General features: G+C 49.0%; 3 protein-coding genes across 3 annotated transcripts in view; all 3 read right to left on the bottom strand.

Annotated features, from left to right (window-relative positions):
- Positions 1–310: 310 nt before the first annotated feature.
- Positions 311–14,116, bottom strand: LOC109394413 (putative sodium-coupled neutral amino acid transporter 7). Its single transcript, XM_019664461.1, has 5 exons — positions 12,742–14,116; positions 12,029–12,228; positions 8,726–8,756; positions 1,185–1,218; positions 311–406 (listed from the first exon to the last, which is right to left on the bottom strand). The coding sequence occupies exons 1-5, from the start codon at positions 12,903–12,905 to the stop codon at positions 311–313; spliced, it is 525 nt and encodes a 174-aa protein (XP_019520006.1). The 5' UTR covers positions 12,906–14,116.
- LOC109394409 (putative sodium-coupled neutral amino acid transporter 7) lies at positions 10,202–11,937 on the bottom strand. The gene is made up of 3 exons (XM_019664454.1): positions 11,608–11,937; positions 11,227–11,371; positions 10,202–10,359 (listed from the first exon to the last, which is right to left on the bottom strand). The coding sequence occupies exons 1-3, from the start codon at positions 11,801–11,803 to the stop codon at positions 10,257–10,259; spliced, it is 444 nt and encodes a 147-aa protein (XP_019519999.1). The 5' UTR covers positions 11,804–11,937; the 3' UTR covers positions 10,202–10,256.
- A 5,930-nt stretch (positions 14,117–20,046) lies between the features above and the next one.
- Positions 20,047–24,056, bottom strand: part of GOT2 (glutamic-oxaloacetic transaminase 2) — a 21,869-nt gene continuing 17,859 nt past the window's right edge. The window contains exons 9-10 of the mRNA XM_019664510.1: positions 21,796–21,946; positions 20,047–21,232 (exon numbers count right to left, since the gene is read on the bottom strand). Coding sequence (XP_019520055.1) covers positions 21,110–21,232; positions 21,796–21,946 — 274 coding nt within the window. The 3' untranslated portion in view covers positions 20,047–21,109. The remainder of the gene's footprint in view (positions 21,233–21,795; positions 21,947–24,056) is intronic.

Genomic DNA, 24,056 nt, shown 5'->3' with positions numbered 1-24,056 from the left:
CTGCATTGAAGAAGTTGTCCTCTGAGCTACCCAAAAAGAGGCAGGCACCCTCAGAGCAGCAGTAGGTGTTGACGGAAGCCCAGAGGCTATGGACAGAGAGTTAGTTGGAGAGGCAAGGCAGGCAGTGAGGGCATGGGCCCCCTGGACTCTCCTCCATTCCCATGGCAGTAACCCCATTTCATGCCATAATAGTTAGCCCCGATCAAGCTAAACTGGCCTGCCTGGTGGCATCACCTGCCTCTGGCCTAAGGATGGCAGAGAGCCACCTGCCTCAGAGGCAGATGTGCCAAGGACTGGAAGGAGACAGGACTTACTCGTTGCCAATGAGGCCGCAGTAGTAACCAAACTCGATCGGAGTATCACCCTTCAGCTGATAGTTGCTCCTTCTGTTTCTTACTCCAAAACCCTGAAACCAGAAGAGACCAACAAATGTTGAGAAGCCCCCTCCTGATGGTAACTGATCTCTGCAGAGGCCACCACAACGGGCCCTACTGGTTTCCCTCCTTCTATTCTCTCCCCACCCCCCACAATCTAGCCTCTTGCTAAAGCCCTTCCAATGGCTTCCTATAGAATCCTTACTGTGGTTTCCAAGGCCCCTTGACCCTCTTCATCTCTCCACCTGCTCTCTGTCACATTCCCTGGCTCACTCTGCCCCAGCCACAGTGGCCTTTCCACCTGTGTAATTCTGCCAGGTCCCCTTGTACAGTCTGATCTCCGCCACAGCCTCAGGAATGATGACAAGGATAGCTGATACCACTGCCAATATCCTAGTCATTGGTGTGTATTTACTTCCTTAATCCTTTGCACAACCCTATGGGGTAGGTCCTATTATTAGCATGCCATATGACAGATAAGAAACTGAGTCACAGGATATTGAAAGGAGCTCGCCCTAGGGCATATAGTTGGGAAATGGCAGAACTGGGATTTGAAACTGGCAGTCTGACTCTTAACCATTATTCTGTACAACGTGCTCAGTATACAAGAGGGAGGCATTGTTATCCTTTATCCTTTATTTGGGGGTAGGGAGAGGGTTCTTTGAGTCAAGCAGGGGCCACAAACCTACTGCCTGCAGGAACCAAGCAGGGAATTTGAATGGGAACGTGAAGCAACTGGGTGGTGTAAGATAACAGGGCGTGTGGGACAGTAGTGACCTGGAGAGCACGTGGCCTTCTACAGCCACCTACCCAGCCACCTGTCTTCAGCTCCAGAAGGGTGTTGCTAAGAAGGAAATACAGGCTCAGAGGTGACTTTTCAACAGAAGCCACGGATCTGAATTTTTAAGTGAAATCTCCCAATTGCGTAAATGGTGGCAAATAAAATTCAAGTTTTCCTCCCCCAAACAACAGGCAGACTAAAGAAAAGATGTCCATGGGCTGAGTGGCTGCAGCACATAGGCCTCCAGTTTGCAGCCTCTGGTCTGAGACATGAGGCATTTCCTTTCACCTGCAATGCCTGCTTCCCTGTCCTTTCTCTACCTCCATGTTGCTTTCTTGCTCTTCTTCCTTTCCTTCCGTCCTCTCTGTCCCCCCTCGAGTGGCCTAGCCGCCCACCAGCTGGCCATCGGTCTGGTAGTTCTGGATGAGAGCGTAGGAGTAACCCACACCAGCAGGGGATGCCAGGTACAGGACATTGGTCCCCAGATGCCAGCGGTGACGTATCCATCAGCGTTTTTCTGCAGGGAGGAGGGAGATGTGTGGTGTCCACTGGGCTGTAGGGGCCAAGGGCACCCACTGGGTTAGATGTAACAAGATGGCAGCCGGGGAGGAACAGAAGGGGCTGCTCCAGTCAGGGGGCAGGTGGCCCCAGGGCATCCCCCAGGCTATCATGGGAAGGATAGGCAAGCCCTCTTTCTTCCAGCCTCTCTAAACCTTCTCTAGAGAGAATCCTTCCACCTCCTGAGCAAGAGGATATTCCCTCTTAAGGCCAAACGTTGCAAAAGAGATTCTTCCTGAAACTTATCTCCAAACTGCTCCAGACTGGGTCTGTTCTGTGGAGAGAGAACTTGTCTGCCAGATACTGCGCTCAGTACTCAGTGAGAACTACCTCCTTGCTCTTCACATCTACCCTTGGTTCTATTAGGTTCTATTATTATTCCCATTTCTCAGATGAGAAAACTGAGGCCCAAACAGGTTTATGTGCCTCAAGTTACATGGCTGCTATATGGCAGAGCCCACATTTGAACAAATCAGTCTGTTTCCAGGGCACACAATATGCTAAACTTCTTCCCCTAAATGACTCAAATCCTCACAACACTAGTATTATATTATTGCCCATTTTACAGATGAAGAAATTAAGGCCCGCAGAGGTTAAGTTACTTGCCCGCGCTCCCACAGCTGAAAAGTGTTGGAGATGAACCACCGCTGTGTTATCCAGGCATAGGAACCAGTTCTGCAGCTCTTAGTAATGCTCAGCATGGTTTGTTTTCCAATGCATTTCACTCACCTGGTCTTAAAAAGCCCACAAGGCAATCAACCGATGAAAAGACTGGGACCCAGAGAGGAAGAGTGGCTGGCCCAAGGTGACACCAAGTACAGATCAGGTCTCCTAAATCTAAGTCCAATGCTCTTTCCCCCACACGGAGCTGCTGGCTCTGCTGTCACCCTCCCAGAATTTCTGGCCCTGAAGGCCTGAGTCGAATTCTCCTGGCCCTCATCTCCTGGCCCTAGGGTGAGCAGAACCCCTCAGGGGTCCTCATCATAGCTCTGGCTTGCATCATAGAGGAAAAAGTAGGCCAGATAAACTTTGTCCCTCCTGCCCCACCCCAACACTGCTCCCAGGAAGCCCCTGCCTCACCCAGTGGGGCCCCTTCTCAGCCAGAATTCCCTCCATGGAGCTATAGTTGGGACCACCATTCAGTCAGAGTGCCAGAGGGTCTGATGAGGGGTCCCTTGGGACTCCACAAACCTGCCAGAACAAGAAACAAGGGTCCTCTGACACCATGTCCCAGGGTGGCCAGCTTCATGGCCATGTGACCTGTGTTTAGAAGGTCCCCCCCTACTGGTTTACTGCTCTGTTGTCTGTCTTGAATTCTTAATAACTTTTGAACAGGTGCCCCACAAATTACATAGCAGGTCCCGGGGCCAGGAATCAGTCCAGCTGCTTGGCCTCCCTTTCCCCTCCCCGTGGGAGGCCTGTGTTGGCAAGGGCATTTGGCGTCCCTTTGTTTTTTGAGGGATCCTTACTGAGGACTCATGGTTCCCTGGTTCTTGCAGCTGGCTCCTGACCCAACTTCAGCTTGGTTAGCCATGTGTGAGCGATTGGGGGTTGGGGAGGGCAAGGCAGGACCGTTAGTGGCGAATTCCAACTGGAACCACAGGGTTTCCAAGTCAGAAGGACCTCCGCAGCCATCTGCTGCAATTCTCCTACTGTAGAGGAAGGGAACCTGAGGCCCAGAGAGGGCAAGAGACCTGTGTGAGGTTGCACAGCGAGTAGGTGTTTGGACTAACAGAGATGCTTTCTTTACCACCTGTATGTACCCTGCTAGAGGGGGCAAGCAGTGAAGGGATGGAGTGCTCATTCAACACTGGGCTGGGCCTCGGAAGACTTCTGTCATCTGAAACTGTGTGAAGTTAGATTTTAGCTCCAGGCAGGCAGGATTCCTGCAGGCTGGGAGAGCAGCCCTGCCAGCTTTGGATTCAATAAAAGCAGCAAGTCTCTGCCAAACTGAAGCATAAGTCATAAGTGCATAAGTTCCCTTTCAAATGACAAAAAAAAAAAAAAAGGGGGCGGCGCGGGGACAAGATTAAAAAAGAAGGAAAGAAAAAACCCAAACCTGACTCCCCAGCAGAGCGCCTTGGCAGGATGAATTGGTAGAGTGGCGCGTCTTGGCCACCACCCCTGCTGTGCACGCACCCTGCCTCAGGGTGGGTACTGAGGCCTTTCCAACTCCCAGCTCCCTTAATCCACCCAGCAAACCTGTCTGATGCTATTTTTGTTTTCATTTAGCAGATGTAGAAATTCAGGCTCGGGGAGGTGAAGGGCCTTTCCTGGGATTTCTTATGTAATGCTCTCAGAGCTCACTGATCAAAAGAGATAATCATGCCAAGCGTAGAACAGTGTCAAGCACATAGTAAAGGCTCAATAAAGATTAGGTATGTAAGATCCCACCCGCTGGAAATGGTACAACGAGGACTCAAACCCAGACCTACCCATTTCCAACTCTGTACTCTATTCCTGTTGTCTGGGGTCTCCCGGTGCCTCAGCCCTGTTCAGTTAAACCTCAATTGATTTAAGCTCAGCTCACAGTTCAATTGATTTTTTTTTCTCAGCTTTTGACACAGAAGAGTAAAAAAAAAAGCAAATCCACAGGAAACAAACTAGGATTTAGAATTTAGTCTCTGAAGACAATTTTTCAGGCATGTTCTATAGTGAGTCCCCACTCGGGCTAATTGCCTGCACCTTCTCTGTTCTCAAGCCTAGACAGGGGGTGACACATCACAGATGCTTAAAAACAACCTGTGGAGGAAAAGAAGAAAGGAAGAAGCTGTCCACCATGCCTTAAGTCAGCAAGGAAAGATCCAATTATATTTTTGACAGATTCTTTGCCCAAGAAGAAAGGATTCCTAACACATTTTAGAATTTTAAATTTTAAACATCGAGGGATGTATAGCATAGGGAATTAACTCATGTTAATCAGGAATTTAGTTAAGCAGAATGGCTGGTCACTGGTTCTTGTCACTTGAGGTCCAGCGGTAATAACACAGCACCCAGAAGCCTCCCTTATGCTAATAAGCATGGTGCCCAGGGGCCTGAGGCAAGCAGCTTCTCCCTGGGCCTCCGTTAACTACAAGCAGCCAGATAAGCAGGGAGGATGTTGGGGTCTGCAGATGGCCAAAGTTCATGGTGAAGCTAAGAGGTTACCTCTATCTCACCTGCACAGCCCTGGCTATTGGGCCAGTCCCATTTCCTTTGTCAGCCAGAGCTTCTGCGCAGAGGCCGGCAGGACAGCTGGCTCTGGTGCTGACACCTGCTCACCTACTGACATTTCAGAGCCCCAGGGCAAATGCTAGGATGCAGGGGAGCACCAGGTGCTAGGGTTGGCTGATTTGGTTCAAGGTGAATTGCAGGGCTCCAAACCTCATGTCTCCCACCCCCAGGGTCAAGTAGGGAACATAAATGAGAGAAGCTGCCAGGCTGGTGCTGTAGTGAGCTGGAAAGCAGGGGTCCACTCTCGCTGGTGCTTTCCAAACAGGATTTAGGACCAGTGTTACCAGATATTCCGGTTTCTCAGAGAAGTTGGGCCTGCAGATTTCTATGTAATAGCTCTGAATTATAAAATTCTTCCTTCCTTCCTTCCTTCTTTCCTTCCTTCCTTCCTTCCTTCCCTTATCTTCATCCTTTCTTTTTCTCCTTTTCCTCCTCTTCCTCCTTTTAAAAGTATAAGTACATGAGAGCTTCTATTTACAACCCCTGGAATAAGGAACCGGGGAGGAAAAGGCTGAGGACAATATAATCTGCCAGAGCTGGGAGGGACCACAGAATCAACCTCACCAAGAAGAAACTAGCAAATGGCAAATGGACATGCTACCGCATTCTTCCATTTTCATGTTTTGAACATTAAGAACTAAGCCCATAGGACATCATTCGGTCTTAGCTGGTGCCTGGGAATCCGGTCCCTGGTCCAACCACTGCCCCTTTAGGAGGCAGAGCTAGTTACATTCCCAGCCAGACTCTCTTTCTCTACCTTGGGCCTTTGGAAGCGACCCTGGTGAGTGTGGGGGGTGCAGCTCTAGCTAGTGGGAAGTCAGTGAAATGACACATGACCCAGGTTCTCTTCTCCAGGAAGAGCTTACTATATAGAAGGACTTGAGGTGAACCCTTTTAAAGTGAAGAATTTCACCCTAATTTATTTAAGGTACCCTCTGATGCCAAATGTGATCTTTCAAAAGAATAACAACAATAAAACATTTATCCCTTACTACATAGGCAAGCCACTTTTTACAAATCCAGTGAAATTCTTGCAACAACCCTTTCAGCTAAATATTTATGTGTATTTTCCAGCTTATGTGGTAGGTAAAGATGGCCACCAATTCTTTGTCACTCCTCTCTTGGAGGGGTGCTCTCTTGCTCCCCTCCACTTGAATCTGTTGACCGGCTGTAAATCAGGGTTTCCACAACTCCTACCTCAGTGGTTGATAATTTGCTAGAATGGCTCACAGAACTCAGAGAAACACTTACATATGTTTACCAGGATATTATAAAGGATACAGATGAACAGATAAAGAGGTACATAAAGTGAGGTCCACAAGGGTCCGGAACACAGGAACTTCTGTCCCTGTGGAGCTGGAATGTGCCACCCCCCTGGCCTATGAATGTGGTCACCAACCCAGAGCTCTCCCAACCATGTACTTTTAGGGGTTTTTTGTTTTGTTTTGCTCTTAGGGTTTTTATGGCGGCATGATTAGTCACTAACTCAGTCTCTAGCCTCTCTCCCCTTCCCTAAGGATGGAGGGTGAGGCTTAAAGTTCCAAGCTTCTAATCATGGCTTGGTTTTTCTGATGACTACCAGCCCCCATTCAAGAGCCATTCAGGAGCCCACCAAGCATTGCCTCATGAGAACAAAAGACACTCTTATCACATAGGAAATTACAAGGGTTTTAGGAACTCTGGGCCAGGGAACTGGGGGCAAAGATCAATAGCTGTGTATATCTATACTTTCCCAAGTTCTATTGTTATTAAAAAATGGAGAAGGGGCCAGGCAGTTTCTGCTACCACAAATATTATAATATACGGATAAGGAAATCAAGGCTCAAATAGTTTAAGTAACAGCTAAGGCCTCATAATAAGCAGCAAAGCTAGAATTCAAACATGGCCTATTGTAGACATTCAATTTTCACCTCTCATATTTCAAAATAATTTTAAGGCAAAAAAAAAAAAAGAAACTAGTCATGCATCTAGTTTTAAAAATTCAGTGGTACTAAAAAGCTTATATCAAATGCCAGCAGTCCTTCGTCCCAACTCTACCCACCTCTGTTTAGCCGTGTTCCCCACATCCATGTCATTTAAGCTGTTTCTTTTGGCATTTCTCTCAGTATTTTTTAATTAATTAATTAAATTTATTTATTTATTTAATTAGTTTCAGGTGTACGACACAGTGCAATAGTTATACTTTTTACCCCTCAAAGTGACAACCCCCACTCCCAATACACTGCCCCACTCCCCCCCCCCATATCTCTCAGTATTTTAAAATACAGTGTTCAGACTATTTCTTGATTTATAAATTATTGGGTCATTGGGAAAGTCATGATGCATTTTTGCATTGGAAAACATAGAAAGATATGACATGACTTTCTCGACAACCCAATAAAAGCAGTAATTATTGACTAATGATTTAGCTTTCTTACACCTGCACCTTGAAGTCCTTTTTTCCTTTTTAAAAATGATCTTATGTCATGATAGACCCTTTAAGGTTAAATAACCAGTATGTGCTTTATTATGAGTATGTAAGTATTGTTCACTGCTGTGCTAAGTAGTTTGCTGTGATTACAGTTCTTCTGCTGTAAAATTTTTTTTTGTTTTTTTCCTGTAGTTAATAATGGTCACATTTTCTCATTGGTTTTGTTGTATACTGGGCATGCCCCCCAAAAAATGTATACAAGTGGACACTGGTTAATGTTGCTCAGGCAGTAGTTTGCTGTAATCAGAAGTGTCTGGATGCTAATGGTAACCACTTTGAGCACCTCTTGTAGTTGCAGAAGTCAAACGTGACTTATCTTCATCTTTTGTTATTGGTATATATTGAGTATTACAATTTTAATAGTTTTTTCCTTTCTTAAAATGTGTGTACATTTTTTTTGGCATCCTCTGTATATACCAACAGGTAATGATTCCAATTGCTTAGACAAATCAGGTGATGTCATAGTCTTATTTTTCCCCTGGAGAAAATATAGCTCTATGTGTTCCTGCTCCAACTGAACTGGCCACCTTTTGGTCAATTGCCCAGCTGCCATTCTGAAACTACCTTCCTAGGTCATTCTTCTGAGGTCGATTCTTTGTTTCCTGGATGCTTTGTTTTCCACTTTTTTGCTGTACAGCTCTGTTTTGCTGAAGCACATTCTCCAGTGACTTCATAGGATACAAATTTATTTACCCCTCGTTTATTTGGAAGTATTTTTATTTTAGCCTCACTTTGATTGAGAGTCTGGTTGTATACTGAAATCTAGGTTGAAAATTTTCACTCAACATTATGAGACAGTGAGGTTTTTTTTNCCTTCACTCAGAGCTGTGGGTATTTCAACGTATTGTATCCCAGCACGCCTCCCTCCAGCCCACAGTCTAAATTCTGCATAGCTTTCAAAGCCCTTCAAAATTCAGGTCAATTCTCACTCTTTGCCCACGTGACTGACCTAACCACTGTCCATCACAGAAGCATTCCCTCTGATACCCTCAGCACACAAGGGGTTTAAAATGACAAAGGAAGCTGCCGCCTGGGTAATCAGATGCTTTGCATTGCTTCTCCTGATGATGGTCAAGCACAGTTGGGAGTGGTCACTCACGAAAGGATAAAAGGGGAGTTCGGGTGCTCTTGGATATGTGACCACGCATGCAACCAAGGGACCAGCTCTAGGGGAAATATCTCTCTGCTGGCTCCAAGTCCAGAAAGATCAGTCAGATGCCACAGTGCTTCCTGTTACGCAACCTGCCACCCAGCCAGCAACTCAGCAAAAAAAAAAAATAAAATAAAATCAAAGCAGTGATTAATGGAGGAAGAGTCTTGGGCTCCCACAGGCTTCCAGCAGAGTTCCAGAGGCAGAGCCCTGTGGAGTTAGTGCTGCCAGAGCTGTGAGACCTCCTGAACCCCGCCCACATCTCAGGCAGAGGTCTCTGCCTTGGTCCCAGGTCTCTTGGCCTCCCCTCCCCTCAAAGCATTCAGCTCCGTTGTCCCCAGCTTACCTGCTCTCTCCACCTGCTGGGCTATGGTAGAAGGGGGCTGCACCTTACAGCTCCTTCTCCCCAGAGAGCTGGGATCTGATTCTCCTCACTTCTCTCTCTGGCCCCAATTTCTTCTTTCTCAAACTTGCTGTCAGCAGAAAGAAGAGTTTGAGCTGTTACGAGCTGGTCAGCAGAGTGGAGGGAGCTGAGCGCCTCTGACTCATAGAAGGGAGCACCATGTCTGTGAGGGAAACAGGCCCACGGAGGGAAAGAGGCTAGACTGATGTCACAACGGGTAGCTGGCAGAGCCAGAACTAGAAGTCTGATGCGGTGTGCTCAGGCCAGAGCTGTAACCATTGCAGTAGGCCCCTCAGATCCCAACCGGAGCAGGTTCCCACTCCAGCCTGGGGCAGGATCCCCATAATACGAGGGGCGGGCTGCATTGGGAGGTGAACCACGGCACACCCGGAGTGGAGGGGACGATCCCCGGGCCTGAAGTGAGGCGAGTGGGCTACTGTGGGGTAAACAGGGGAGGGGCTCCGGGACTCGATCGGGCCCTAGGACTAGGTGGAGACTGGGTAGAGACAGGCCGGGCAAAGGCGCATACAGCCGGCCGAATCGAGGGCGGGCGTGGGATCCAGGATGCCAGGCTTCAGGAGCCCTGCAGGGGGTGAGCAGGGATTGGCCTCGGTCGGGGCCCTGGGGACCCGTGAACCTAAACCTTCCACCCTACACCGCCTCTATCTCCTGCCCACCTACCTACCGTGCTTCATGCTGGAGCCGGCTGCGGCCGACACGTGAACAGCAGTCACATGACCGCAGCGGCTTGGGCAGGCCCCGGGACACGCTGGGAGTTGTAGTTTCCATCGGTAGTATTCCCCGGTACGGATATACCATACTGTAACTGATCACTTGTTGGACCGCTGAGTTGTTTGCAGGTTTTAAAAACATAATAGCTTTGGAGTACAGCATAGGGAAAAGAGTCAATGGAATTGAAACAGCTACATACGATATCAGAGGGGTAGTAGATTGGGGGAGGGGCGTTATCACCTTGTGAGGGGCGTAAATGTCTATTACATTGTTACGTACACTTGAAATTAAAAATAGCTTTATGGAGCTTTATGCATTTCACCATAAAATCTATCCTTTTAATGTGTCCAATACAGTGGTTTTTAGTATATTCCTAGTTTTGCAACCATAACCACTATCTAATTTCAGCATTGTCATCACTTTCCCCCCAAAACCCTCTATCCATTAGCAGTCACNAAGCCCCAGTGACCTAACGAGCCTTGAGAAGAGCACCTGTGTGCCCTTCCGATGTCTGACCCAGCACCTCCTAGGGCCCAGGTGGTGGCTTCTACCCCGTAGCACTTGGGGGACCTCATTCACCTGGTTAGGATGTCCCCTGGGGTCATCTCTTTATCTGGCCAGATGTATTTGATGATAACGATGGCAGTGACATACCAAGTGCCCACGACGCTCAGGAAGCTGCCGGGAAGAATGGACTGAACTTCCTCCTTCCTTGGTCCAGGTGCCTGTTCTGATTCCACCCCAGGGGCATCCACTCTCAGCTCTAGTGCCACAGTGTATCCTGAACAAACTGGGAGACTACTCCAAGCAAAGACTTAAGAAATGCATGAGAAATAAGTTTTGGAGAAACTGGCCACAGCTAGGAGGGAGCTGGACCCCAATAGGAGGCCAGACTGACATTTATGACCATTAGGAAATGCATTGGTTTAGGTCCATGGCTTGGAGGACTGGGCTTCAAAGCTCATCTCCTATTTCAATCAGAGCAGCCCACACTTGGCGAGCGCTGCAAGCAGGGTCTTTGAGAACTAGGGCCTTTGAGATACTGGAGGTTAAAGGGTTGAAGGTACAAATACTGGAATATCAACATTCAAGGGGACCTTGGAGACAGCTGAGTGTGACCCTGTCAATTATGGACCACAGGAAACAGCTTAGAATCCCACAGCTTTTCAGACCCTAAACCAGGAAGCCAGTTCTCTCCCTTCATACTATGCTGTGTGGAAGATGCTGCCAGGCTGACGAAACCAACTGATCAAAAACCCCATTCTCCCTGGGAAAGCCAGGCCCAGGCCAGGAGGCTGTCTTCACACACCTGATTATCACCCATCCCTTCTCTCACAAGTATATTGGAGCTGAGTACCCCACTGACACAAAGGGCCACGTCTCCCTTGTCACTGACCAAAAAGGAAGTCTTATGGAAACCCCTGCAAGCCCTGGTCTGCGCTGCCTCGCCCACTCTTGCTGCCCCAGGGCCTGCCCCAAGGCAAGGTGGCATGGAGGAGAGGGTCTCCAGTTGCCTGTGATCAGGTTGGGGTGGGGCCTCCGAACCTGGCGTATTTCTGGAAGCCGATCTCCCTGGGGATGGAAAGGGGCAGGATGAAGAGGAAGGCAGTGAGGCTGATGGTGAACTTGCGGTCTGTGTACCAGGGGCTGCCGCCGGCCCCCTCAGGCTCCTTTAACATCACAGCTATAACTGCACAGGGAAGAAGGAGGGAACGTCACGCCAGGCTGCTGCAGGGTGCGGCCCTCCTGCTCTGCTGGGCCTCAGGACCTCCATCTGTCTCCTGGGCCCAGCAGCCAGGAGGGAGGATTTCCAGATGAATGCCAGGCTCAGGCTGGGCCTGGGGCAGGTGTTCCACGCCCTTTCCCTTCCCCCGGGACCCCCAGGGCCAAGGAGAAGGGATGAGGTAGGTACTGAGGGAAACTCACTCTTGTCCTGCTGGTCCCCGATGATGATGAGGAAGGCGATGCAGGTGCCAAATGTATAGATGGCAATGGACACCTCACACAGCACGCCCGTCAGCTTGCCGCACACTGCCCACACCACCTCCTGGTAGGTCCGCTCATTGCTGGCCTGAGAGCAGTAGGCCAGGATAACGAGGCCACTGATGATGAAAACCAGCATGCCCTGTGGGCAGGGACAGAGCGAGAAGCTGTGGGAATGGCCAGGCAGCAAAGGTCGGCCTGGTCTTGCTCAGCATTTCCTGGGCCAATGTCCACAGCCGGTTGGCCCATGAGCCTCATCTTGTAGGACAATTTTAATAGATTACTGGAGCCTGCCGAGTTGAGCTCTTCTTTAAAAACAAAAGCAGTTTTACAGAAAACTTCAAACACACAGACNGGTCCGCACCTGGGAAGACAAAGATGAAGCAGGCGGCCAGGCCTCCGATGAGGGAGATGACCTTCCCGATGTCAGGGATGAAGAGCGCCAGGAGCAGGGTGAGCAGGAACCAGACCAGCGTCTGCAGCACTCGCCGCCGCCGCTCCCGCCCCACGTCCTCCTCCACCGGCACCCCCTGGTAGCGCAGCCACAGGCCCTCGACCACCGCCCTGTCCACAGGGAGAGGGCTCAGCCGCGACCCTGCTAACAGCCCCCACCTCCAGCTCACAGAGCCAGACCCCCAGCTGGGCAGATGCAGGTGAGGCCCTGATCCCTGAGCCCTTTTCCTCTTCTGTAAACCGGGCCTCGCGTTGCTCTTCTCGGGGTGGGCAGCCTTAGAGACTGGGTGACATGGTCAATGAGAAAGGCTTAGCGCCCTGCCTGGCCCAGGATGTGCTCACCCGGCGGAAACTGATGCTATTATTCTTCCGGAAAGGAAGGGGCTGGGATACCCAGAAGGCTGGGTGTTCAGAAAAGAATCTGGGCTAGAGGTTCTCAGAGGACTCACAGAATGTTCTGGAGACCCTGGGACAAAGCAGGCCCAAGACCTGGCCGGGGCACTGTTTCCTACGGGCTTCAATTTCTCCTTCTACAAAGTGGGTTCCACACAAGGCCAAATGGCCATGTTCCATGGGCTTTCAGGGGCCCCGAGGGAGCACCCCAGTGGGGTGCAGGGGACTCACCGCCCACAGAAGTGCAGGATGGAGTAGGAGGTGAGCACGCTCAGGATGATGAAGGCGCGGGCCACAGCCACGGCCATGTCGTTGGAGGGGTAGGACAGGAGCACGTCGGGGTCCACAGAAGCGCCAAAGGTCAGGAAGCCGCAGATGCCTGAGGGCAGGGACATGAGGGCTGGGTCAGGGCCACCCTGGGCGGGTAAGGGGGAACGGTCTGTTCATTGCTGGGCGTGACATCAGCTGGGGCGGGCGTTGGAGCAGCTCTGGAGGCTTACAGGGTGCTGGGCTGGGCTCAGGAGCCTTCCTCCCTGGCTTCTCACTCCCGCCCTCCCCCGCCACCTTTCTGAGCTCCCACTTGCCTCGCACGGTCCTGGCTCAGAGCGTCTGCACTAACATTCTGTCTGCCCAGCCCTCCACGCTGCCATCTCCTCATCGCTCAGGTCTCCGTTCAGATGTCCCCTCCTCAGAGAACGCCTCCCTGCCTAGCCGCCCACAAGGACCCCCACTCTCAATGCTTTCTCACATCACCCTGCTATTTTCTTCATAGCACTCCTCTCTCTGAATTCTTTTTAAACTTGTGTATTGTCTGTTTCCCCAACCAGAACACGAGCCCCAGGAGAGCAGGGACACTACCCATTTGCCTCTCCTGTTCCTGGCTCTGTCTTCAGAGGTGGAACAGTGATGGCCCCAGAAGCATCTGTGGAAGGGATCACAGGGCCATCCTTCCTGGCCTCCCGGTCCTGCTTTCTCGTCTAGAACATTCTCCACACAGCACCTGCAGCCATCTTTCGCAGAGCCATGCTCCTGCTTGAAACGTTTCCTGTCTGGCTCCCAACAGTCCTCAAGGCCCAACAGGATCTGACGCAGGTCCCTGTCTGGCGGTCCCCGGTCCGTCTGGTGGTCCCAGGTCCCTGTCTGGCGGTCCCCGTCTGGCCTCAGGGCCCGTCACCTGCCCCAAACTTGCTCCTCTCCAGCTATACAGACCTTTCTTCTGTCCCAGCCTCAGGGATTGGCGTTTTCGGGTCCCTCTGTCTGGAATCCTCTTCCCCCAGCTCCTCACCAAATGCCAACGCCTCTTAGAGGAGCTGTCTGTGAACCATCCCCAGAGCCACCCCCTCCCAGTCCCACTCACATCTTCCCTGTTTCACTGTCACCATAGTACACATCACTGTCTGAAATGTTTCACTATTTCTGATTCACTCTTGTAAGACCGCCTCTCTGACGAGACTGTTAATTCCATGAGGGCAGAACCAGGTCTATGTATCTCCATGGCATTCCCCATTTCGAGAACAGTTCCCGGCACTTACGAGGCGCCAGTTGAGAGCTGCTGAATGAAAGGATGAATACATCTCTCTCATCTGGGGAGGAGGAGGCCCAAGGCAGCCAANCTCTGTGGAGGATGGCGGCCTTCCGGCCACCTTCCTTCTCCAGAGGGAGGGTAGGCTGGGTCCTTTATTCTGACCCTCTTCACCCATGGGTTCCAGGCATGGAGAAGTTGAGAGCTGGAGGAGTCGGGGAGGTTCCTTTTGTGATGCGAGGCCACCTCCCACCATCCACGTCGCTGCCAGGACAGAGGGGGCAGGAGGGAAACTGGGTTGGAGCTGTCCAGAGGTGTGGGGCCTGGTTTCACCCCAGGTCCATCCCTGGAAAAGGATGTCTGGGTGTCACCCACCGGTAGAGGTGAATGATGCCAGGCTCAGGGTGGCCCTGCAGCAGTACGAGACGTGTTCCTGTGCCCACTGGCAAAGGCCATGTGTTCCCTGGGAGGCACTGGTTATGCCAAGAGATCCACAAAGATGGCATTGGCTGTGGTCTGGCCGAAGATGAAGGCTCCCAGGGTCACCAAGAGGACTCCGTAAAGGACCAGCGCCCACCAGCTGTGAGGCAGAAGGAGAGAGGGGCCTGGTCAGTCAACACCCCCCAGGACTCTGCAGACTTCAGTATACATGTATCAGTTAGTCACCATAGTTACTTAAATTACTTCTCTTGTACAACACTTCCTACTTCTCAAGGACTTTTCATACAAAGGTTAGTGCTGCCAGGTGTATGATCCCTAATGAACAGGTAAGGAGATCAAGACTAATGGGATTGACTGGTCACAGCAAGCCAAGGGCAGGACCAGGGTTAGAATGCACGTCTCCTGATGGAAAGATCTTCAGGAAAAAGCAGGTTACAGAGAGTGTGAGCCATTTCATTAAGAAAAAAACGAACAAACAAAAACTGTCACCCCAATAAACTTTAATTAAAAAAAAAAAGATAAATATTCCTTTTTTAAAAAACAAAACACATATGCATCAAAAATAGCAAAAAGGTTATAACTGGGTATTGAGATTAAGAATGATTTTATTTGCTTCTGTAGACTTATCTGTGTTTTTTAGGTTTTATTTAATGAATATTACTTGCATAATATATATTTTTAAAAAGCATGCAACCTGTTCTCAGCCTCTCTATTATTCAGGGAAACNAATTTTGAAATGACTGGGTGTCATATTTTTGGGCATTTATCCAGCTTGGTTTCCTCCGCGCTTTCTGGATCTGTGGTTTGGTGTCTGACATTAATTTTTGGGAAATTTTTAGTCATTATTGTTTCAAATATATTTTCTGTTCCTTTCTTCTCCTTCTGGTATTCCCATTATGCATATGTTACTTCTTTTGTAGTTGTTCCATGGTTCTTGGAATTTCTTTTCTCTCTCTCTGTCTCTCTCTCTCTCTCTCTTTTTTTTTTTTTGTATTTGCTTTTCAGGTTTGGAGGTGTCTGTTGAGATATCCTGGAGGTCAGAGTCTTTCCTCACTTGTACCTAGTCTACTAAAAAGCCCATCAGAGGCATTCTTCATTTCTCTTAGTGTTTACCTTTAGCATTTCTCTTCGGTTCTCCCTTAAAATTTCCTTCTCTCTGCTTACATTGCATCTGTTTTTGCACGCTGTCTACATTGTCCATTAGAGTCCTTGGCATATTAATCATAGTTACTTTAAATTCCTGGTTGATAATTCCAGCATCCTCGTCATATCTCAGCCTAGCTATGATGCTTGCTCTGTCTCTTCAGACTATTTTTTTGCCTTTTTATATGTCTTACAATTTTTTCTTGATAGCTGGACATGAAGCACTGGGTAAAAGGAACTGCTGCTGTACATAAGCCTTTAGTAATGCGGTGGCAAGGTGTTAGGGAGAGGGGGAGTGTTCTGTGATTAGGTCTGTCTTTCTGTGTGCCTGTGTGCTGCTGGACTGTGAACTTCACACATGCTTCTTAGTTGCCCCGCCAATCCCCTTCAGGTGGCTGGAGCTGGCTGGAATTGTGTATTTCCCTTCCTCCACAGTGAAGGTTCTGATAAAACCCCAACTGGTTAAGCTCTGGATAAATTTTCAGTTCCTCCTGAGGGCAGATCTTGTTAAGAAAGACAGAATGCTCTGGCATATTTCAAAGTGATTCCTTTTACGTTCCTGCCAGAAGCATGAAATGATTATTCTCTGTTTACTGTGAGAAGCTGATAAGAGTTCCAGGCGGTGAAATGCACAACCCCCCATGACTGGGTCCCCTGCAGTTTTTATCTCTCAGACTTGTCCACACTGAGTCTCTGACAAATCATCAATTGCAGTTCAGATTTCCCTTCCTTGGCACTGGTTCCCACAGGGCTTCCTGCTTGTGAGTTTCTGCTCTATTTGTCTGTCGTTCTTTCCAATTTTGGGGGCAGTGGTATGCCCTATAACCTGACTTATCTTACAAATCTAAGAGTTGTTGACTCTTCAGTTTGTTGTTAGGATAGAGTGAGCACTTCCAAGTTTCTTGCATGCTGGAGTGGAAACACATCCATTTCATCGGTCATAGAAGAATGACCAAATGGGTGGATCTTGTGCCTGTTCTCCCCCAGGAAACACAAAGTGTTTAGAGAATAGAGTGTCTGCCTGCTTTCTGGCTATAATGTCTCTGGCCTTCCTCCACACCTACTGAAAAATTTTTCATTGTATCATAGCAGTAAATTATTATGACATCTGGATTTATAACACCTAGTCTACATCTACATGCACCTACACAAGTAGATTCTGTGACTGACTGGGCTGATTTCCCCCACCAGATTGGAGGCCATAATCTAGAGATGGCCCTGCCCCAATGTAAGGGTATCACTCAGGAGTACTAGGCAGCAGCCAATCACCAGGAGCCCTAGTGACTCAGAAGGCGAGTCTTCTCCAAGGTGCAGGCGCCTCTCTTTCATAAGCAGAAATTAGACAAAGGCGAGCTCTAGTGACCAAAGGAAGAAACTGCAGTTGCACACTCCTTCCAGTCCAGGGAACTAACCAACATAATCCCTGCTACCTTCCAGGCGCTTTACATAGATTATGCCATTTGTCCTTGGATTTACAATATCTACACCTGCAAGGTGGACACCATCCCTCCCACTTAATAGTTGAGGAAAGTGGGGTTCACAGAAGTGAACTGGCTCTGAGTCCCTACAGTGTAAGGGGCAGTCAGTGCTGAATGAGATCCAACCCAGGTCTCTCTGAGGCCTTCGTTCTGCCACCAGTCCCCTGCGACTCAAAGCGTAGGGGCAACACTGGGAGTGGTAGCAATGCGGCCTCAGGCCCCACCCTCGGCCCACTGCATAGACCTCATACTGTAAGCAGAGAAAAATTTGGTAAGCACATTTAAGTTTGAGGAGCACCCTGCCTCCCAGAAGTGGTAGGGGAGCCCAGCCTGGGTCTTCTTCCCAAGAAGCTGAGTTTTCACCTTTGTTTTGTAAACGTGGATTTCTGGTTACAAAGCACTTCTGTTATTTTCCCAGTACTATCATTACATTGGCTCCACTGCACCCTCGGAGGTAATGAGGTCAGTGATTATCATTCCCATATTAGAGACTGGGAAGCAAGCAAGCCCAGAGAGGGGAAGCGACTTGCCCAGAGCCACTAGCCAGCAAGCTTCACACTATTTGACATGGACTGGCTGGGAGAGTGACTCAGGGGTTCCAAGATCTGGTGTTGGTGCCAGGATAGGGGTCGTAGGTCCCCAAGCTTGCCTTCTTGGGTCTGAAATCACCAGGCTGGTTCTGAGAGTCCTCCGCTCACTCGTTTATTCATGCATGGCAGGAGGGCTGTCTGGCTCTAATGTTACTGAGTGTCCCTGGATGAGCTGTTTAGCATCTCTTAGCTTTTGTTTTTTCAGAGAGTAGTCTTGAAGACCAAGTAAGAATGACGCAAGTCAAGTGCTGACACAAGGTAAGAACTCAACAAATGTTAGTTGATATTCATTCGTTTGTTCAACTATCGAATACTTGCTGGGCACTGGGCTAAGACAGCTGGTGACCCTGTTGCCATGGAGCTTACAGTCAAATGGGGGAGACACATCGATCAAGTGCTTCTAAGTGTGGTGAGCAAAAGGTATGTCTTGACTTTGGCCGTGTTTGCCTTTGACATAAGTGCAACCTTTTCTTCCCTGTATTCACTCAGAGAAAGTGCAGTCAAACCTTAAGCTCTTCACCCCTAGTCAGGTGTGAACCATGGCTCAAAGCTGTCCCACCCCTCTAGCCTTTTGAAGTGTTTCTTCCTTGGAGAGTTCCCACCCCCATCACATGACTGGAGCAGAGAGGGGCAGTGTAGATGAGCTGGTTGGTTAAGGGGGTGCAGCTTTGAAGACCACCCCAGAATGCTCTCCCACACCCAGGCAATGCTCCACCTACAATGACCACTTTGCAGTTCCACAACCACATTCCTCCCACCACAGGGCCTTTGGTCTGGAAAGGTCTCATTACCTCTCTTCAATTCATTCATTCTTATTCATTCAGGGGCCAGCTCAAATGTCACTTCCTCCAGGAAGCCTTCCTTGACTTCCCAGATAAGCTCCGAATCCCTAAATAGAACATTCTGTATTTTCCCTCCTTGGTATGTGTCACAGTTTGCAAGTATATACTTGTGTGACCACTTGCTTAGCATCAGTATTCCCCAGCAGGCTGAGCATGGAGCTGGTATCTGTTTTGCCGAATGTCTTCTCACCAGTGCTGAGCATGGTGACTGGCAGCACAACCAGGACAACGGGGCCTGCTCAACACATGCTTCTGAAGATGGGGTGTCGATGCTCAGAATTTTGAAGTTCACCTAAAGAGTTGAGGTAGGGAGGGACACAGAGCATGGTGGCCAGTCTGAGGCCACAGCAATGCATGGAAGACACGGTGAGCGCTTGAGCCAAGGCAGAGGCAGCAGGACAGGGGACTGAGGAGATTCCCAAGTCAGTGGGAAGAGCTGATGAGATGTAGAAGGAAAGGGAGGTGTCAAGAACCACTTGCGGGATCCCAACTTGGTCAATGGAGCATGGCGGTGCCCATTCCTGAGACGGGATACAGACAATAAAGCTACACCCCACCCCCAACTCACACCCCAGCTTATCTTCCTCCTGCCAGTGGCCTGGACTCTGTCCCCAGCACCAGACACAGGCCACACAGTTCAGCAGCACAAGCCCCTTTTTATTAACCATCCTCACTGGTCTGAGTGTGCACAAGAAGAAAAGAAACAGTAAAATGCCCTGGGAAGGAGAGGGGGCTTGTGAGGTTAGGTCAAGAAGATTCCAGCTCCTTTGCCCGACTGCTCCGGTTCTGTGCAATGATTCCCATACACACCCGCCCCCCGCCCCCGAAATCCAGCATTAGGAGGCTGTGCAGCCCTGCTGACTGGGCCGTCCTTCTAACCTTGTCAGGGGTGCTAGCAGGGCCCGGTGCTGTGCACGGGGCTGAGAGAAAACAGCAGAGTGGGTCTGGCCCCAGGGACTGAGAGGGTGTGAGGAAAGGCAAGTCACCCTGTCTGGGGACTGAGTGGGAGCCTATCGGCTTCCCATCAGCCTCTGTTTCTCAGATCTGACTGCCCTGAGTGGTGGGCTGCTGGGCGGGTCCTCCTCCCAACCTTAAGTTTTGGGCAAGAGGGGCCAGGGAAATGCCAGGTGTCTCAGGCAGAGGAAGCCTGATTTGGTGCCTGGTGTTGGCCAGAGTGGCTGAAGTGTTCAAAATGGGAATATGGAGTGGCAGAATAGTGTTCTTCCTTACCCTGTCTGGGACACAATCCAGGTGTGCCCTCAATNCCCCCCCAAGATCCTCTGAGGTACCCTGCTTGTTCCCCAAGGTCCAAAGGATTACACCTACATTTTCATTATGTTTGAACTGGACAAGCTGAATAGCAAGACAAAGACAAAGAGGTGGCTTTAGTTTACATTTGCAACAGCTAACACATCTGTTAGCTTATGGTCAGCTGGACATGAGTTCAGACTTCCGGAACATACAGCCATTCCTCCCCTTTCCTCCCAGTTAAGAAAAAAAGATGACATGGTAGCCAGTGGTCGGGTCTACAGTAACTTTATTATAACAGAGAAACCAGGCTGCAGTAAGTCTACATGATTAGAGCAGATGGTGGTTCTCTCTAGAGGGTGAAGCCTGGGTCCAGCTGGCAGCACACGAAGGTTAAGACCAAAGCCCAGAGAACTTCTTTCCTGGTTTCACCCTGCACTGCCCAACTCGTGATGTGATGTAAGATGCGTGACGGCACCACTGCACTGAACGTAGGCGCGAAGTCCAACCGGGCAGAGGCAACCTCCCGCAGGAGACAATCACTGAAGAGGATGCTGAAATAAGTGCAGTTACCTCTTCTCTGCCGAGAAAGGTAATGGCATGGGGCAAGCAGTAAACTATGTTCTTCGTTCTTCATGTGAATGCTGCAGGATGGGGTGGATGGTCAATGGAGCAGAGGACAGGATAAAAATCTAGGCTAGTTATAGATCTCTGTGCCTACGGAAAAGAACGGCAGTGACTCGGGGGGCCAGAGGAACACTAAAATGCCTGCGAGCACTAAAAAGGGGGGGCCTTCGTTTTTTTCTTAAATAAGACTGGAAATAGCATCTTTTTTTCCCTTGCTGCAGTGGCAGCAGACTTGTTGGGTTTCTGTAATGTGGTCTGTTGATAAGGTTGCTTAATCACGGGACAAACAGGAGGCTGACGGTTAATGTTAGAACTAGGTCTTCTCACAAAGCCTCTAATAAGTGGTATTTTCATGTTGGATTCAACACCACAAGGGGCTTCAGTTAAAGCTTCGGAAATATTGCAATGGCGTGACTGAAAGGTTCTTTTTGGCTATGACTTTCTTGTACGTGTAAACTCTTTCGGAAAAGCTGATACAAAGATGAGGGAGAGTTTGGTTTAGAGCCACAAAGTTCCACACAGATGCTTCTACCTATTTTCCTACAGTTTTTCTTTTTTTTCTGAGAAACATGTTCAAATGCTGAGTTTTAAGTCCTGTGGTTGAAAGAAATGATCCACTCACACCACCCACCCTTCCCTCCTCCTCCATGTGAATCTCACGACAGCAGCAGTGACAGGAAGGTTCTCTGTTTCCTCTCGTCAGGGAAGTTATTTGGTGACCTGGTGAATGGCATGGGCAAGGTAGCCCACATTGCCCGAGGTGACTCCTGCCACAGAGATGCGGCCATCCTTGGTCATGTAGATGGAGAACTCCTTGGTCAGCCGCTCCACCTGCAGAGAGAAGCGTGCTTGGACACTTCCAGGTCGGGGGACCTCCCCAGCGCTAGCGCAATCACCAAGTGTTAAAGAAGAAAAATAACAGAGGCTCTATTTTCTCACTTAAACCCTATTTCTAAAATTGGTGTGCTAGCTTAGAGTGAAAGACGATGAAAAAAGCTATTTTAAAGTAGGATGATGAATTCTGAGACGGGAATAGGTGAAAAAAAAATCTTAGATTCAGCATCTATAGAAACACAGATCCAGAAGCCAGGAACAGAATCGCTATTTGTCTTATCAATACCCAGGCTTGTTCTGTTATCTGTCGAGAAGCAGCCATGTTCACAAAAATGATCAAAACAAGTTCTCTGCTTTGGAAGTCTGCAACCTCATGGAGGATACAGACAGGTGAACAACTAATAAATGGAACAGAATGAAAGCTACATACTTCCTTTACCTAAAAGGGCTCCAAAATAACTGATTTTAGGGTAATCCTCAATAGGTCGGTGACCTGTAAGGAATTCTAGTTACAAGGACTGACTAGTTGGTCGGCTACAGAGAAACGGGCGTCCGCTCACCTGTTCGGGCTTTAGTCCTGTGAAACAGAACATGCCGATCTGGTCGGTGATGTGCTGCCAGTTGTGGGAGGAGCCCTCTTTCTTGAGGTTGGAGACCAGCTGAGTCCGCATGCTGATGATGCGGTCGGCCATGCCTTTCACTTCCTGCAACCTGTAAACAAACCCGAGATGCAGCTCAGTTCCAGCCAAGCCCTGACAGATAAGCCACAGCTCGCTGTGTTTTTACCTTCCTCGAGTACTCCCCTAGTGTGTCTTCATTCTTTGTCCTTGACTGAGTCAGGTGCTGGTCCAGGAAGAAAGCTATTTTATAGCATTCTGTTTTATATCAGAACCCTATTTTGATTAGGCAACTAACATAGTTAACATAAGTGAGTTATTAGGATAAAATGAATCAATGAATCATGCTAAAACTGAGGAAGGCTAAGGCTCTCCTCACTTGACGCAGAGGGCAAAAGCTGTGGATAAGCAGTAAAATATGACCTTATTTTTAACATAGATGGAATAAACACTCCTGCCTTCACAATTAAGACAAGGCACCGTGAACTCACAACATGCCAAGCTCTGTGCTAGGTGCTGAGGAGAGAGACCTGAGACATGGTCCTTGCCTTTAAAAGCTTAAACAGAGGCTGGAGCAGACCTGTAAACAACCAACAATGATGGAACAAGGCTGGACAAGGAAGAACCAATAGAATAGTGCTGTGCTCAGACAGGCCTGGGAAGGGAGGGTTCATTGTCTCTGGGGAACTGGAGAAGGCAGTTCTCTGAATACACATGGTGGGCTTGATTCTGGACGCATCTTCCCCTTCTTCAGACTCTACCATTTCCATTCAACTCCTACGGCTCCATGGGCAATTCCTGTCAGCTCTCACCAACAAGATGACTGTAACAACATTTATAGTTTATCTCCCTGTTCTAACGTGTTCACTTTCCAAACCATCTCTCCACGATGATGTCATGCAGTTGGAATGGGGGTTACAAACTGCCAATTAAAGGTCAAATAACAGTCTCAGTCAATTTTTTTTTTTTTTAAGATTTTTATTGGGGAATTGGGGGATGGGAACAGCGCTGGGGAATCGGGGAAGGGGAACAGACAAGTTGCTGTCCTTTTGTTCNCCTCTCAAGCTGGTTGAGTGAGCTGGTCATTTAGATGTAAGCCTGAGGTAAGGTTTAGTCTGATAGTACCCAATGGTTGGTCAATGGGTCAGCTGTTTCTGAACCGCCTAGAAAGTTTTCTTTTTATTTAAAAAAAAATATTGAGTCAGAATGCCCAAAAGGTAAGGCCAGGGAACCAATATTAAAAAAAAAAAAAGTCCAGATTTGGGAATTATTCTACCTTTAACAAAGGCATGACTATTCTTTCTGAGCAGGAAAACTATCTCCTCTACCAGGTGTATGAATGCTGACATCTTAGATCCAGACTTGAAAAATAGGCGAGGGTTGAAGGCCAATGGTCTGAACTGCTGAGAAAAACATCAGGGTTCATCACACCCCACGTGACTGTTTTCAGGGAGGAAAGGGACTTAGTCCAGGGTGAGCTGGCAATACATGTGTTTAAAAATAACTAGGTCAGCAGGGGGGTCAAGTTCCTTTTCCAGTGGAGGTCTTGGCAGCCAACATTCAACCATTTTGGTTCCAGGCAGGGAGGCTTGCAGCAGCTTCTCCTGACCTAGGCAGACAGTCCCTTTACACAGCAGCTGACTAAAATGTTTATTGTTTTTCCCTTTAAGATACTTTTCCAAAGACATCCCTGAAAGTCCATTCCAGTTAAATTCATTCATTTTCCCTTTCACCACCCTTGTGTATCCATTTGCAAGAGGAACATGGAGGAGCCTGCTGGGCACCGTGTCCCTCAGGGGGAGAGAAGGAGGCAAGAACAAGTGGGGCCCGCTGCCCCTCCCAACAAGCACCAAACACTGTGGTGTGCTCTGGGCCCGACTCCTGCTCCATGGCCTGTCGGGCCAGTAGCTGTCCCATCCTGAATGGCTCCTAGCATGAAGGGAAGGGGACCGAATAACCTTGGGCAGGACTGATGCCTGGCAGGTGCCACTGCTACAGGTCTGCTGACAGACTGTAGGACTATGGTAAAGGTCGCAGACTGGCAGTCTATTGTTTGCATCTTGCTTGCAAATCATTAAAAATAAGTTGAATTAGTTGCCAACTTTTAAGCATCAATAGACCTCCCATAAAAATTGGGACTTGTTTTATTTTTAAAACTTAAGACCTGCTGCAATCCTGGACTTTCATTGTTCACAGTGCCTGTC

Source organism: Hipposideros armiger, unplaced genomic scaffold (genome assembly GCF_001890085.2).
Source record: "Hipposideros armiger isolate ML-2016 unplaced genomic scaffold, ASM189008v1 scaffold_423, whole genome shotgun sequence".
Classification (NCBI taxonomy): domain Eukaryota; kingdom Metazoa; phylum Chordata; class Mammalia; order Chiroptera; family Hipposideridae; genus Hipposideros; species Hipposideros armiger.
The sequence above is the reverse complement of the archived record's forward strand: the minus strand, read 5'-3'. Positions and strand labels throughout refer to the sequence as shown.

Excerpts from the sequence above, each read along its gene's own strand:
- LOC109394409 (XM_019664454.1), bottom strand. The coding sequence starts at position 11,803 with ATGCTGGTTTTCATCATCAGTGGCCTCGTTATCCTGGCCTACTGCTCT. Across the intron at positions 11,372-11,607 it reads CGGGGACCAGCAGGACAAGA|TTATAGCTGTGATGTTAAAG; the intron begins GTGAGTTTCCCT and ends TTCCCTGTGCAG. Across the intron at positions 10,360-11,226 it reads GGCTTCCAGAAATACGCCAG|CTTCCTGAGCGTCGTGGGCA; the intron begins GTTCGGAGGCCC and ends TCTTCCCGGCAG.
- LOC109394413 (XM_019664461.1), bottom strand. The coding sequence starts at position 12,905 with ATGTCCCTGCCCTCAGGCATCTGCGGCTTCCTGACCTTTGGCGCTTCT. Across the intron at positions 1,219-8,725 it reads TGGAACTCTGCTGGAAGCCT|CAACACCCTTCTGGAGCTGA; the intron begins GTGGGAGCCCAA and ends TTTCCTTCTTAG. Across the intron at positions 407-1,184 it reads AGCTGAAGACAGGTGGCTGG|GGTTTTGGAGTAAGAAACAG; the intron begins GTAGGTGGCTGT and ends TTCTGGTTTCAG.